Source organism: Panthera onca, chromosome B3 (assembly GCF_046562875.1).
Source record: "Panthera onca isolate mPanOnc1 chromosome B3, mPanOnc1 haplotype 2, whole genome shotgun sequence".
Classification (NCBI taxonomy): Eukaryota; Metazoa; Chordata; class Mammalia; order Carnivora; family Felidae; genus Panthera; species Panthera onca.
The window spans coordinates 117,638,926-117,655,565 of NC_138344.1; the positions used below are offsets into that span (position 1 = coordinate 117,638,926).

Sequence of the window (16,640 nt, forward strand, 5' to 3'; positions counted from 1 at the left end):
TGCACCCACCTTGACGCCAAAGCAGAGCCTAGCTCGATATCCCGGGCGTGGGGAAGTCTATTTTTCCCTGGGAGATGCTGGGGAGGGAGTGAATATTTGCTGAATAATAATCTAATCTACCACAGATGGCTCGCAGAAGTAGAGTGGGACGGAGGAGGGAAAAAAATCATCAAATAGATATATCACTATCATTGCTCTTTTTGGAGTCTACCACCTTCACAAAGCCTCTTGTAAGACTGAGGAAATTGTTTGCTCCCAGTCTCTTAAAATTCAGAGTCTTTCCAGTGTATATTCCTGAAGTTTTAAGTTAATTTCAAATTATTTTTATTAACTTTAATTATGAATGCAGTTTGGAGATTGGTTACATTTATTGTTGGATGTGAGGTTTTGAAAACTCAAATAGAGGCTCTCCCAGCCCATCCATATAATCAGAACTTGGGCGGCCTGTCCAGGTTTGATGTCAAACTAACGTCAAAGCTGATAAATAACTTTTGTGGAAAATAAATCACAGTCTCATTTGGCACTTAAAAACTTCTTAGCATCACGATACAAAGGTACTTAAAAAAATACTTTTGGTGGGTTTTTTTTGTTTTTTTTTTTAATGTTTATTTATTTTTGAGAGAGTGAGTGCAAGCAGCGGAGGGGCAGAAGGAGGGAGGGAGACATAATCTGAAGCAGGCTCTTCACTGTCAGCGCAGAACCAGATGCAGGGCTGGAACTCATGAACTGTGAGATCATGACCTGTGCTGAAGTCGGATGCTAAACCAACTGAGCCACCCAGACGCCCCTATTTATGGTGGTTTTCTAAGTGAAGAAGAAACTAGTCAATTGACTAGAGTCATTAAACCACCAACTCTTTGTGCTGGACAAGATCGTGATAAGTTTCACGGAGATGTTTGTTTATGTGGAATACAGATTTTGTTGGAGTGCCTGGGTGGCTTGGTCCGTTAAGCGTCCAACTCTTGATTTTGGCTCAGGTCATGATCTCAAGGTTTGTGGGTCCAAGTCTGGAGTCAGGCTGTGGGAGCCTGCTTGGAATTCTCTCTCTCCCTCTCTCTCTGCTCCTTCCCCAGCTTGTGTATGTGCACACTCTCCCCAAATAAATAAATAAATAAACTTAAAAAAAAACACACACACAAATTTTTACGTTTATCTCTGACAGTGAAGAAAGAAATATCAGTAACTAAGTAAGCTTACTGTAAGAGTTTGAGGTTTAGTTGTTACCTTGAGATGGAGTGAGAGACAGAAATGTATGTTTCTGTTGGTGCTTCCTTAAATGGGACTTTTAATAAACTTATTTTTGGGATTCTAAACCTTTGCTCTTATGATACTTTTTGAAGTGCTGATGGATAGGTTTTCTGATTAGATGGACTTTTGTTCAGCATATGTAAGCTTTGAGATTATTTGTATTCTTCTGGGGTTTTTTAGTATCATTGTGTATAATGGAAATTTTAGTTGCCCATCAGAGAAGGATTTCTTTTTCCTTTTATTTGATTGAGCAGGTGTCTTGAGAAAAAGGAAATGGATGGCAGTGAATTCAAGTGTTGTGCTCTGTCAGTCTCAGAAAATCTTTAGCAGGTGGCCAGAGAGAGAAAACAGCAAAATCTACTTCCGTCCCCTTGCAGTTCGGGTCACAAGATCTTCACTTCCCAACAGCTATCTTTTGGGGGGGTTTTTTGTTTGTTTTTTTGTTTTGTTTTGTTTTTTTGGTTCTCAGGGCAAGAATGCTAAGAATGTTATAAAATCAAGTACTGTCCTTTGCCACACTGCCTGGACAGTTGGACAGTTGGGTCATTGGCCTTCTTCATGTAGTACTCAATTGTTTTCAGCTGTTACTGGGCCAGAATCAAATCAGGCTTTGCCTGTGCCTTTCTTTGTACCAACAATGTTTGTTTGTTCACCAGGCCAGGCTGGTGCTCGCCTGTGCTTCCTGCTGAGCTCCATGTAAAGAGCAGCCCTTCCAAGAAGGGTCACCCTGTAGCTTTGTGATCTTCAAAGCATCAGTGGAAGCATGAGCTTTCTCTAAGTGAACTGGAAAAGACCTGGCCTGGGCATCAGAATACTTGGGTTCTGGAACCGGTGTTACTTGCCCCATAATCATGCACTGGCAAATTCTTTCACCTTTCCTGACCCTTAATTTTTCACATGTAAATACAGGATGTGCCTTTGAAAGTGATATTGGGATATGCCAAAGTGACTACCACATTATTGATGCTTCTTACAAGACTTGTCTGAGAAATCTCCAGTGTGATAATCAGTTTGTGTGGTTTCTTGTAATACCTGAACAGATCCTATAAACCTAAAGCTACTAGTAGAAACTACTAAAGTTAAAATGACCAGATACAAATACTAGGAGTATATATTGGGAAAACTTTTGACACTTCAATTTTTAATTTAGAGTTAGATCAGTCATTGAAGTTTAAGATCTCATTTACTAGGTTTTTTTTAAAGATCTCATTTACTTCTAAGCAGCAGTTCTAGTAGTAATAAAAATCAGCTCACTATAACTTTTTTTGTTTCATAATGTAACTTAATGCTTATTGTAAACTCCCAAAGGGCAGGGATGAGTTTGTTACACAGAGGCAACATAATGTAGTATGTGAGCTGTTGCTTTGCTCCTTTGCGTACTGGATGTGACCTTGTGCAAGTTAGTAGACTTCTGTGTGCCACATGGCTTTCATATGTAAAGTGGATGAAGTGAACGCAATTAGTAAATCCCCTCAGTGTCTGTCTCTGAGTTTTGGTGTAAATAGATAGCCAGTAGGGGTGCCTCGGTGGCTCAGTTAAGCATCTGACTCTTGATTTCAGCTCAGCTCGTGACCTCACAGTTAGTGAGTTTGAGCCCCAGTTGGGCTCTGTGCTGACAGCGAGAGCTTGCTCTCTGCCTTTTTCCCCCGCTCGCGGCTCTCTCTCTCAAAATAAAAAAATGAACGTTAAAAAAAAAAAAAAGCCAGTAAACTACTATTTAGTAAATAGACAATCACTTTTCGTTTCCTATTTTATCTGGTAATATACTTTACTTACTTTTTATTTATTTATTTTTTTTATTATTTTTTTTTTTTCAACGTTTTTTATTTATTTTTGGGACAGAGAGAGACAGAGCATGAACGGGGGAGGGGCAGAGAGAGAGGGAGACACAGAATCGGAAACAGGCTCCAGGCTCCGAGCCATCAGCCCAGAGCCCGACGCGGGGCTCGAACTCACGGACCGCGAGATCGTGACCTGGCTGAAGTCGGACGCTTAACCGACTGTGCCACCCAGGCGCCCCACTTTTTATTTATTTTTGCCCGCATGACCCCTTCTTGTATTTTGCTTGTTTCATTTGGCTAACACTCTCTTATTTATTTGTTATTTTGTTTCTGAGGGATTATATGAGAATATTAATGACAGATTTCTGAAGGTTTTTCTGTAATAGAGCTATACTTCAAATGATCTGGTATAGCAGGCAATCAGTGGAAGTGACCAACTTGTAGCTTTTTCTGTTTGCCATCCTCTGGCATTTCTGGGTTAGCTGAGGTGATAGGTACTATACTGGATGTTTTTGTGGGACAGAAGGGGGATAATATGTGCTCTGTTTGCTGATCATTAATGCTACATTAATGTTAAAATTTCAATGAGATAGTCAACTTTAAAAAAATCTTAGAAGCATAGATCAGAATATTTACTTTGAATGTTTATTGGACTTATAAAAAAATATATCTGTTCTATTGGCATGCAGCTCTCTTTTAGGTAAGCTAACATACATGTTGCCAAGTCTTAATTTTATTCGTTTTAAGAGACAGGAACAGTGGTATGAATAACCATAAACGTAGGTTTACTTCCACAAAAATCTCTGAATTTTTAAATTGAAGCATATAGAAATGTGCACACATCATAGGTACAGAGCTGAGTGCGTTTTCACAGACTGAAATCCCTGTGTAACTAGCACCCAGATCAAGAAACAAAACATTACCAATACTCGCAAAAACTTCCCAAATATCCACTTTGAGTAAATAACCACCATAAAGGTGACTGTTGTCTCTATTTGTATGTTTAATTAACTTTATTTTTAAAACAGATTTACATTAGTTATGTCTTATTTAGTTAATATTAATTTGCAATCCCCTGATTTCATGTCAGCTAACCATGGGCTGAAGCTGGAAGGGAGGACAAAGGTTGGCATGGTATATAAAAGTATGTAGGATAGGAGGGAAGCATACCTTGATTAAAAATTTGTCATGATTTAAATGATCTAGGTATAGGTAATTAAGGGTTAATTTGAACTCAGTACTAGAGGAGAAAATTACTTTCTGAGTGTGTGTTTTTAATCTGCCTTCGGTGTTTTTGATGAAAAATCACTAGAATGTAAAAAGAAGAGTATTTACAGGGTAGAGGATACCCAAGTTGAAAGTGAAAATGAAACCGGACATTGACAAAATACTTTCATGTGAGTGTGTATTACGGTGTGTAAATGAGAATACTGCTTAGGTATACAAACAGATTTTTTTTTCCTTCTGTATTTCTGAAGACTTTCTATGAAAAGGGAAGTTGAAATAAAAATATTGGCTGGTGGAAATTAAGGCAGACAGGCAAATGGGAATGTGTCCCCACCCCCCCCTCCCCCCAGGGTGAACTCTGGGAGACCGAATGGAATGTGTAAATAAGGCTGGGCCAGGATGCAAAGGAGAGACCTAAGGCTGGGAGTTAGGAGTCTGTGATTTTTGTCCTGGTCTGCCCAGTTGTGTGATTTTAAGCAAGTCGCTGAACTTAGGTCCTCTTCTGCTTTTGTAAAATGGGTATGTTACCTGCTTCCCCTGGCTCGGGGGCATTGTGGTAAGGATAAATGAGACGACAAAGAGAATTTTGCAAAATTAAAAGCACTAGACAATTTTACAGAGATAGAAAGGTTAATTTGGATTAGTTATCATAGGAAAAGGAATGTTGAAGAGAACATTCTTTAATATCATTTAGGTCCCTTTGCTCTAAATCTGAAATCATTAGATAGATTTGTGATTGAAAATACTTGGTTTGTCAAGTAGATTTACTCATTACCAAACTGACAAAAGTTTGTCACTTGAAGTTGATGGCAGATTAATACATTTCTGGTTTACAAATTGGTGTTATAAGTGTTTGATTCATGTGAATAGATTTACAAGGGTTTGATCAACTCTGGGTGACCTGGTAAAATCCTATTTCAGACCTGATCCGGGAGCCTGCAAATGACAGCAGCCTGAGAGGTCCTTAGAAAGCTTGGCTTGGAGGAGAACACATGAAAGAAAGGTTTGTTTTGGCTGAATGTAATTTATGGAAGTGTTTGAAAATAAAAGTATAATTGTAATGCACAAAGGATTGTTTTCTTTTTCCTTTTTCAGAACCCCAAGAGGTTTTGTTTTCTGTGAAAAAGTATTTCTATACGTTTGCTCCAATGACAGAGTTACCTGCACCCTTGTCTTACTTCCAGAATGCACAGATGTCCGAGGACAACCACCTGAGCAATACTGTACGTAGCCAGGTACAGTGTCAACCCCTGAAACTGCCCTTGCCAGACTATGGATTCAGTGACCTCCTTCCCTCATTTCCAAGAGAGGCTGAGGGGACTGAGCAAGCTTTCTCTGCTTTATCAAATTTACCTGTTAGCTGAACTTCAACTGAGGGCAAAGCATTGTACCATTTAGTGCTGGGGACACAAGGCTGTGTGAGACGTAGGTGTTAATATAGTTTCTCCCTGCCTCAGATATCGCCTCCTCTATGAAAGCCTCTCCAACTTCCCCAGCTATTTGTTATTTTACATTAACTTACTCTTACTCTTCCATGGGCCGAGTACATTTTATTTACTTTTATTTTTTCAGTACCCGGCATGGTTCCTGACAGTGCCCAGTAAATGCTCATTGGGAGAATGCACAGTGATGAATGCAAGACTGAGTGTAGAAATCCTAAGAGAGTTCAAAGGAGGGGCACCTGGGTGGCTTAGTTGGTTAAGCATCCTTCTTTGGCTCAGGTCATGATCTCACAGTTCATGGGTTTGAGCCCCAAGTTGGGCTCTGCGGTGACAGCTTGGAGCCTGGAACCTACTTCAGGCTCCCTCTCTCTGCCCCTCCTTGCTCATGCTTGCTCTTTCTCTCTCTCAAAAATAAACATAAACATTAAAAAAAAGAGTTCAAAGGAGAGAATCAAGAAAGGGGTGTAATTAGTGTTATGAGACACAGATGTCCAACCTGCCTGCAACTCTGTTAGCTAATCATTACAGATTGAATGTAGATCCCACAGATGGACTGTGAGATAGCTGGGAAATTGGTAGGATTTTTAGAGATGGAGCCAGAATGGGGGAACATAGAAGGCCAACTATAAGCTATGCAGGCTGTGAGGGGTCAGGTCGGGTGGGGTGGGATCAGACTTTCCCCTGTTAGAACCAGAGAGCAGAACCAGTGGTGGAAGGAAACAAGTTCTGGGTCACTAAAAAAGAATTATCTCATAATTTGTTGTACATCTGAAAGGGTGCGGACTGCCTTGTGGCTTAGTGTGTGTTTGTCACTAAAAGCAGTTCCAGAGAAGGCTGGAAAACTACCAACCACATCTGCAGAGAGTTAGTCTGTGGAATGAGCAATGAGCTAGAGCACTAACTAGATGGCCTGGAAGTGCCCTTCACACTAAGATTTAGGATTCCAATTAAGGGTCAAAATGTGAGGAGGAAGGCTTCACAAAATATTCTTTGATGAATGGGTAGGATTATAGTAGAGCAAACTTCTATCACCACTGATAGAAGAAATAACACTAGTGGAGGAAGAATTTTCCTGAAATATAAATAGACAGGGAAGCTGTATCCAGAGATATGTCATCAGAGGCAGGTCACACTGTACTGCCAGAACATTTTTAATCAAGTGAGATCAAGTTAAAATAATTATCAGGGGAAGCCCTAAAAGGGAACACAAGCTGTAAAGGGTAGTATGTAGTCCGAGGGGTGTGTGAAGGAAGGGAGAGGAGAAGAGTTTTTACCTCAGTTCTTGGTTGATAATGGGTGTTACAAAGACTGGTTTTTGTGGAAACATGTTTGTAACAGCAGCTCGATATGCTCCTTTTTGCTATTTCCCTGGAATGGATTTAAACCAAAAAAAATTTTTTTTTTAATGTTTATTTATTTTTGAGAGAGACAGAGACAGAGCATGAGCCAGAGAGGGACAGAGAGAAGGGGAGACAGAATCTGGAACAGGTGCCAGGCTCTGAGCTGTCAGCACAGAGCCTGACGCGGGGCTCGAACTCACCAACTGCGAGATCATGACCTGAGCCGAAGTCGGACGCTTAACTGACTGAGCCACCCAGGTGCCCCTCCCCGGAATAGATTTTTGAAAAGTTAGCATGAGACCAGATTATGAAGTTCCTTGGTAGTTTCAATGCCACAGACTTTGTAAAACTGTTACTTCAGAGTAGGGAGAGGGAAAATGGGGACAGTCCCAACTTAGTTTCTGGGTACCCCTTCCTTAACTAGAGCAGCTCCTACTATATCTTTTTATATATTGATCTTCTGTGGATCCATTTGAACAAAAGATTCCACCACTAACAAATTTTGGGGAAAAACAACAACAACACAGTTATATGTCACCTATTTGTTCCAAACCTTCCAAAGGTATCTCATCTCAGAAAAAATCAGGTCTGAGGTCTTGACCGGATTCTTCTCCTCTGCCCCCATCCCTGTCTTATCTCTTATTAACCTCTCCCTTACTCACTGCTTCCTCATTTCTATCTCTGGGTCCTGGATTATTCTCCCATTCTTCTCAGATGGCTTTCTTCACTTGCTTTATTTAGGTCACCTCATGAGTCACCCTATCAGTGAGGCCTTTCCTTCCTCTACTCCCCTTCCCCACCCTACTACCCCTTATACCCTTCCATGCTTTACTTGTGCATAGCACATATCAGCATTTCTACCATACTGTCTACTAACTTGTTAATGTGTTTATCTGCCTCCCTTTACTGTGTAACCCTGTATCCCCAGCTGTGGGAATGGTGCTTGGCACATAGTTAGCTCTCCATTGTTAATGCAGTATTACTTACATCCCTCACACTCAGGTTTTGTGGGGCTTTCATGGTGTATATATATATATATATTTTTTTTTTTTTTTGTCTGCCTTGTTTTATACCTTAGTGATTGATAAATTGAAATAAAGGGCGCTGTAGAGGAGTTACAGTTGACATGGGATTTTTATTGATAATTACATGTACTCGTGTAATTTTAGCAAGTTTTAGTGCTAATGTTGTCAGTGGTACCTTCCAGATCTTTTAGGGGACCACTGCCTAGAAAACCAGGCCTGATTTATTTAATTTTAACCCTGCCATTGATTATGGGATATCAAATAAGTTTATCTTTTGTTTATCTTCTTAAAAATGTCTTCTGCAGCTTACAAATATCTTCTGTATACATTCTCATACTTTCCAGTTACCATGGGATAGGTATTATTCCCATTTTGCAGTTTAAATGCTTGTCCAAGATCACATAGAAAATTATAGGACAAACCTGGTACATAAAACTGTGCTTTCTAATGTCAAGCTTCCTCCAGTGTTCTTTCTGTTCTTACAACTATCTCTTACCCCAGGAAAATGTTACAATACTAAAAGGAGATATTGTATGAAAAAATTCTGGGGAAGGAAAATACAAGTCTTGTGTATTCATTTTGCGCCAGTGTACTTGAAACAAAACAAAACCAAAAAGGAAAAGAATCTCATTGTTACGGTTTTTTTTTTTTTTTTTGCTATAAAGAAGCCATTGTGTACATGCTTTGGTTGGTTATGAAAAAATGGGGGTAAGTCCAAATTTAAATTGAATGTAGATGACTGTTTTTGTGGATTAATTGAAAGCAGCTCTTTTATTTCCCCTCTTGGAGAGTGGATTTGTTAGATACAAGCACATGAAGACAAGCCTCTGCAGGCATCAAAAGTCCTTATCAGGCTTATTTCTTTATTTGCTCCGTGGCTAGTTTAGAAGAATCACAAGGAAATTGAGAGATGTGGAAAGTTTCAGTCTTTCCATGCTGCTCAGGAAAGGAAACTAACATATTGAATGTCTTCAGTGAGTTAGACCCTGTGCTAGATACTGTCACAAACATTATTTAGTTTTAGGGCCATATATTTAGGGCCTCTGAATTAAAGTGCTATTAAAATGTTCTGTTAAGGTGCTTAACTATGACAATATATCCCCTAGAGTGTGCATGTAGGTTATTTTAAATATTATAAAAATAAATGAACATTCATTTAAACATATTTTTGAAACTAGAAGGAAAGTAGAAGGAAAGTAACTTTCTTACAGAATTTATTCAGATATCAGTGTAAAAAATGGACTTCTATTCCTTTACTCCATCTCTTCCTCCAACGTCAGGAGCATCTGTAGTCTTGAACTTATGGGGCTATCCTTTGGGTTTGGGGGACCTATGAGGATTCAGGAACAGTGATGAATTGGCAATTAGCGGTTGTGGCTGAGTGACCTATAAATAGGCCCTTTAAAGGAAAGAACTCTCATCCAGGTGTAATTTGAAACAGCTGTTTGTAAGTTGGTTTAATTCACTTAATTTCTTAGTACCTCATTTTTCCCATCTGTATAATTAAGATGGTTTATTAGATAAATTCTCTCTCCTAAGTTTTGTTGTGACCAGGAGTTAGGGTGGCCAACTGTCCTGGTATGCCCAAGACCGAGAGGTCCCTGGAACACAGGGCTTTCAGTTTTAAAACTGGGACAGTCCTGAGAAAATAAGATCAAGGTGATTACCCTATGAGAAGTATAATGAAATTAAAATCATTTGGAGCTGATTAACCCAGTCTTACTCAATTAGATGACTTTGTTGTGTAACTTCAAGTATAATTGCAATGGTATATCGTTAGTGTTCAAGTAGAAGATAACATTTAAAACATTTCTGTCTTTCCAGAAACAAAATGTTGCCCATGACTTCATTCCTCCATCCTTAGCAGATAGAGGATGGGCTGCCTTAGCCCAGAAAAGAGGTTTTCCTTTTGTCAGCTATGGATAATCTCATTCACAGTGAAGGGAGTTAGAGTTTGATGAGATTAGTCAAGAGAGCTGAAAAATTGTGGTCTTGTTTTAATCCAAATATTTATTTCTGAAATTTTTAATATGAAGTATTTTAAGCGTATGCAGGAAGTATGACAAATAATGTAATAAGTACCCATTTACCTACCACCCAACTTTATTAAACTTTAATGTCTTGTCATGTTTGCTTTGTATACTTTGTTAATTTTGAAGAGTATTTTCACTAAGGTTTTTCTGTTTCTGTTATATATTGATCGTACATGAAATGAAATCCTCACCAAACTAAACAAAATTTGCAATTAATTTGGACAGGTGGTCTAATTATATAACAGAAAGAAATTAAAGATAAAATTGGAGCCTCTCTCCCATATTCCCCTTCTTATTTTCCTGGCCTTTAGTTGCTATCCTGAATTTAGTGTTTGTCATGCTTACTATATTTATGAACATAAGCGATATTTAATATATCACCACTTTGCAGGTTTTAAAACTGTGTATGAAATATATGTGTGTATGTGAAAGTTGTAGAAGAAAATTCCCACATTTTTGAAATGCATAAGTATATGTTGCAGAAGAGACCTGTTTTTGGAATTTATGTATATATAGACGCATAAAGCTCTAGTTCATTCGTTTTTTATTTATTTTGTGAACGTATAAAAATGATCTAGTTTTTGTTTATAAATATTTAATAGTTTCCAGTTTTTCACAGTAACCAGCAGTGTTGCAATGATACTCTTATTCATTAATCCTTCTGCACATGTAAGAGCTTCTCAATGATAATCACTATGATTGGGTATATGGATCTTACATTGTATTAGAGTTTGCCAGTATGTTTTCTGAAGTGGTTGTATATCAAGAGCATACAGCAGTTTTCATTCTTTTATATCCTGGCCAGTTTTTGGTATTGTCTGACTTCGTGTGTATCAGTTGGATGGGTTTGAAATGACTCCTCAGGTTACTTTAATTGTATTTTCCTAGTTTCTAGTAAGGTGGAACTTTTTTCCTTATGCTTATTGGCCATTTGCATTTCCTCTTCTGCTAATTGCCTGTTTATGTTCTTTGCCCATTTTTCTACTAGTTGTCTTTAAAAAAAATTTTTTTTTAATGTTTATTTTTGAGGGAGAGAGAGAGAGACAGAGTATGAGTGTGGGAGGGGCAGAGTGAAAGGGAGACACAGACTCCGAAGCAGGCTCCAGCTCTTGAGCTGTCGGCACAGAGCCCAACGTGGGGCTCGAACTCACGAGCCATGAGATCATGACCTGAGCCAAAGTCGTACGCTTAACTGACTGAGCCACCCAGACGACCCTAGAAAATTATTTTTAAAAGAAGTTTTTGAATGTGAAGAAAAGTTGCAAAAGGACAGTGTGCTATTTGAGGAATATCTATGGAAAGGGGAGAAGCATTCAAGGTTCTCTGTGATGAGTGAGTAAGAGTAGTAGGAGAGTTGGAGCAACTGATGTAAAAGAAACTAAAACAGCATGCTAGCATTGGGTCTTTGAAAGCGCCTGTATTGATCGCCATATATTACATTATGCCCTCGAGGTATGTTTGTCAGTCTCCAGTTTAAAAGACTGAAATGTTTACAATGCATTTTAGAAAATTTTCCTTAAAAAATAGTAAGTTTTGGGGTGCCTGGGTGGCTCAGTCTGTTGAGCGTCTGACTCTTGATTTCGGCTCAGGTCGTGATCCCAGGGTCTCCTGGTTCGCAGGCTCAAGCCCTGCACTGGCGCTGTCAGCCGTACTGTAAACACGGAGCCTGCTTGGGATTCTCTCTCTCCCTTTCTCTCTGCCCTTCTCTCTCTCTCTTTTCTCCCTCCCTCTCTCAATAAGTAAATAAACTTTAAAAAAAATAGTTTGGTATGTCACAGGAGCTAAGTGGAGAATTCATTTTATTCTTTTTCTCTCAAGAAAGTGTGCCTTGCTTACTTAGAGGTGGCATTCTATCAAAAGTTTTTACTTTTTTTTCCATTAGTTTACTCACCACCTCTAACTAGAAGCTAGCTAATGAGTCAACTATTTCTGACAGAGGCCAAAGCTTACAAGTTGTGAAATAGTTGAAGTTCTTGGTTTCCTAAATGTATTGTATAGTTTGGATATTAAAGTAGCTCTAACAAGAACATTATTTGGGCCTTTTTCTGTAGTTTGTGATCTGTCATAATCCTTAGGTTTACTTTTACTGTACCTGTTAAAATAGTTTGTAATGTTTTATTTTTCTGGTGCAAAATTTTGATGAGTAGAGCTCTTTTTCCTTGACTTGTCATCATTTTTTGCCAGAAGCCTCCATTTCATCTGATGTGACAGGAATATACTGGAACTAGAGAAAATTGAAAGTATAAACTTCAGAATAGTGAAAATTCATGTTTTGAGTTGGTGTAGATTTACATCTTTTATGTGGATTAGCTGAGACCTTAGTTTTCTAAAACATAGAAGAATTTTTTAGAGTAAGTCTAGGGTTTTTTTATATTGTTGATTAGCCTTTTTAAAACATATATTAGAGGGGCGCCTGGGTGGCTCAGTCGGTTGAGCATCCGACTTCAGCTCAGGTCATGATCTCACACTCCATGAGTTCGAGCCCCCGCATCTGGCTCTGTGCTGACAGCTCAGAACCTGGAGCCTGCTTCGGATTCTGTGTCTCTCTTTCTCTCTGCCCCTCCCCTGCTCATGCTCTCTCTGTGTCTCAAAAATAAAATTAAAAAATATTTAAAAAAATTAAAATGTATATTGGAGCAGGGAGTTTCAAACCTTCTTGTGCATTGGAATCCTCTGGAAGAACTGTTAATAAAAATTATTTGACTCCCAACCCCAAAGTTACTGATTCTGTAAGTCTGAGATAGGGTCACAGAGTTTGCATTTCTGATCCGTTCTCAGAATTTGCCAGTGCTTTCGGTCTGGGGTTTGAGAACGAATTATTTAGGTAAAGAAATGAAGGGAAAGTGACATCAGAGAAAAATGATAAGATTCATAAATGGGATTTTGGAATTTTTATTCATGTTCCTTTATTCTGACCTAAATTTTCTAGACCTTAAAGAAATAAATTGTCAACAGCCTTTTTGATTTACACTAGAAAATGTCAGTCCTTTGTAAATGAAATAGAAATAAATAAAATAGAAACCTTAAAGTAGTAATCCATTGAAAGATCAATAATGATTCTCTATATAAAGCAATTGCTGAAGTGTACTTATGTGAGTCCAATACCTTCAGTTGCTAAATTTATAAAATTACAGCATGTTTAGTCTTTAAAAATAAAGGTTTTCTGCATTATCTTTTTTTAATTCAAAACGTTAAATGCGAAGAACTTTATTAAGTTGTTAGCAAATCATAGACTGATAGAACTAACCTCATTTCTCTCTTCTCTTCTCTTCTCTTCTCTTCTCTTCTCTTCTCTTCTCTTCATGTTTATTTTTGAGAGGGATAGGAGAGAGAGGGAGACAGGATCCAAGCAGGCTCTGTGCTGTCAGTGCAGAGCCCAGTGCAGGGCTCGAACTCTCGAACTGTGAGATTGTGACCTATGCCAAAGTTCGATGCTTAACGAACTGAGCCACCCAGGCGCCCCCACAATATAAAATTATAAACTTAAGTGTGGCAATAACTGCCATGAATAAAGTAAAAAAATAAACTGGGCAAAAACAAAACAAATAGAAACAAACAAACAAAAAAAAGAAAAAATAAACTGGACAAATTATTATTATGCTGATAATGCATAATATATGCATAATATATGCATAATATATGCATTATACCTTAATGTACAAAGAATTCTTATGAAGTCAAAAGAAATATGAACAATTCATTAACAGCATGGCCAAAGGATTTGAACAATGCTAATATAAGAAGAAATATTAATGTCTGTAAATATATGAAAAGACTGGTTGATCAACCTTAATAATAAGAAGAAACACAGAAGTGAAAACTTTTCATTTTTCACCTATCAGTGAGCAAGGATTGAAACCCACTATGGGGTGCCTTGCTGTCTCAGTGAGTAGAGCATGCAACCCTGGGTTGTAAGTTCAAGCCCCATGTTGGGGGTAGAGATAATGTAAAAAAAAAAATAAAAGAAACTCCTTGCTACTAAAGATATGGGGAGATAGGCATTCTCATGTGTTGCTCATGGGAGTTTAATTTGTGTTTATTTGGTTAATTTTTTTTGATGTTTATTTTTGAGAGAGAGAGAGACCGCATGCAAGCAGGTGAGGGGCAGAGAGACAGGGAGGCACAGAATCTAAAGCAGGCTCCAGGCTCTGAGCTGTCAGCACAGAGCCTGACATGGGGCTTGAACTCATGAACTGCAAGGTCATGACCTGAGTCGAAGTTGGATGCTTACCAGATTAAGCCACCCAGGCTCCCTAGTTTCTGTTTATTTGGAAGCAAGTTGTCAATTGAGTCTGCAAATACATAGGCCTTTTGGAGATAATTTGGCAGTTAAGTCTAAAAATGTACACACATTTTGACCTAGGATTTCCACTTTTGGAAATTTATGTTATACAAATATTACCATAAGAGTGCCAAGAAATGTAGACAAGCATATTTGTTGAAGCATTATGTGTAACAGTGAGAATTTTCAGATAATTTCAATAGTGTGTTACTTACGGCTTATCCAATCAGTAGTATAAGGTAATGGTTAATAGTAGGATTTTTTTTTTTTTTTTTTTTTGGCTTATCCAATCAGTAGTTAAGGTAGTATAAGGTAGTACCTTATATCAGTAGTATAAGGTAATGGTTAATAGTAGGCTTTTTTTTTTTTAAGTTGATTTATTTATTTTTGAGAGAGAGAGCACGTGAGTGAGCACACAAGCCAGGAAGGGGCAGAGAGAGAGGGAGACACAGAATCCAAAACAGGTTCCAGGCTCTGAGCTGTCAGCACAGAGCCCGACATGGGGCTTGAACCCAGGTACCCTGAGATCATGATCTGAGCTGAAGTTGGATGCTCAACCAGCTGAGCACCCAGGCACCCCCTAAGTATAATCTTTTAATTACAATAGTAAAACTTAAAAAAAAAGCAGGGGTGCCTTAGTTGGTTGAGTGTCCAAGGCTCTTGATTTTGGCTCAGGTCATGATCCCAGGGTCATGGGATTGAGCCCTGTGTTGGGCTCTGTGCTGAGCCTGGAGCCTGCTTGGGATTTCCTCTCTCCTTTGGCCCCTCTCCCCTGCTGGCTTGCGCAAATGTTCTCGCTCTTAAAAACAAAACAAAAAAAGGCAGACAGAAAACAAGGTTCAAAACAAAACAAGCACTACACTGTATTAAAAATACCTCCACAGTTTTTGCTGCTTGAGAAGTATTCTCCCTGTTTGAGGATTCGCATGCCTTGGGTGGCTGGACATGTACTTGCATCCTGTTCTGAAGTAAGGAGAAGGGAGAAGGAATTAAGACAAAGCCTCTGAGTTTATCGTGTAGGAGATGTGGGGAATCTGGCTTCATAGGAACTCACTTCCCACATACTTACCATTTCCCAAAGGACCCCACCCTCCCTGACACTTACAACATTTATATAGTGAGTAATCCTTCCCTCTGCCGCTGAAATGAAAGCATTTATAATGGCTATAGCACTTGTTTTTCTGAACCTTAAAAATAGCTTTAAAATTTTTTTTTTAGCACTTATTTATTTTGGAGAAACAGCACAAGCAAGGGAGGGGCAGAGAGAGAGGGAGACACAGAATCTGAAGCAGGCTCTATCTAGGCTCTGAGCTGTCAGTCAGGACAGAGCCCAATGGAGGGCTCAAACCCATGAACCATGAGATCATGACTTTACCCGAAGTCGGACGCCTAACTGACTGAGCCACCCAGGCCCCCCGAAAATAGCTTTTAAAGGCAAAACTATGGAGGCGGTAAAAAAAAAAAAAAATCAGTGGTTTCCCAGAGTTGTAGTAGGGAGAGAGAGATAAATAAACAGAATATAGAGGATTTTTAGGACAGTGAAACTATTCTATATGATACTATGGTGGATACATATTATTATACATTTTTCAAAACCCATGGAATATGTGACACAAGACTGAACCTTAATGTAAACTATGGACTTTGGGTGATAGTGACATGTTAATGTACATTCATTGATTGTACACTCTGGTATAGGATGTTGATGAGGTAGAAAGGCTGTGTGAGGGCAAGGGGTACATGTAAACTCTGTACTTTGTTTTTTTATGTTTATTTTGAGAGAGCATGTGTGCACCGGCACATGGGGGCTGGTTGGGGAGGGACAGAGAAAGAAGGAGAGGGAGAATTCCCAGCAGGCTCCACGATGTCAGCACAGAGCCGACCTGGGGCTCAATCCCCTAACTGTGAGATCATAGACCTGAGTCAAAATCAAGAGTCCGAAGTTTAGCCAACTGAGTCATCCAACGGCCCTATGAACTCTGTACTTTCTGCTCAGTTTTGCTGTGAACCTAAAATTGCTCTAAAGAGTAAAGTCTATTTTTAAAGATAGAAATGACCTACCAAGCCACACACACAAAAGGCCTATATGTTCTTTATCTTTTAGAAGTCTGTGCTAAAATACCTCTGAATGAAATGATGCATCCAAATTTGCCTCATACACAGGGGCAGGATGTATGGGAAAATAGATGAAATAAGATTAGCCATGAGTTAATAATTGAAGCTGAGTGAAGGGCACATGGGACTTCATTTTACATTTCTGGC

At 38.8% G+C, this 16,640-nt stretch overlaps 1 protein-coding gene across 2 annotated transcripts in view; it reads left to right on the plus strand.

Moving 5' to 3' along the window:
- The window catches only part of PSEN1 (presenilin 1), a 73,237-nt gene that overhangs the window by 4,660 nt on the left and 51,937 nt on the right, over positions 1–16,640 (plus strand). The window contains exons 2-3 of one of the 2 annotated variants that reach the window (XM_060617342.3): positions 5,178–5,259; positions 5,352–5,491. In XM_060617342.3, the coding sequence (XP_060473325.1) occupies positions 5,405–5,491 (87 nt within the window). In that variant the 5' untranslated portion in view covers positions 5,178–5,259; positions 5,352–5,404. The remainder of the gene's footprint in view (positions 1–5,177; positions 5,260–5,351; positions 5,492–16,640) is intronic. The other variant, XM_060617344.3, reaches the window with a different exon arrangement.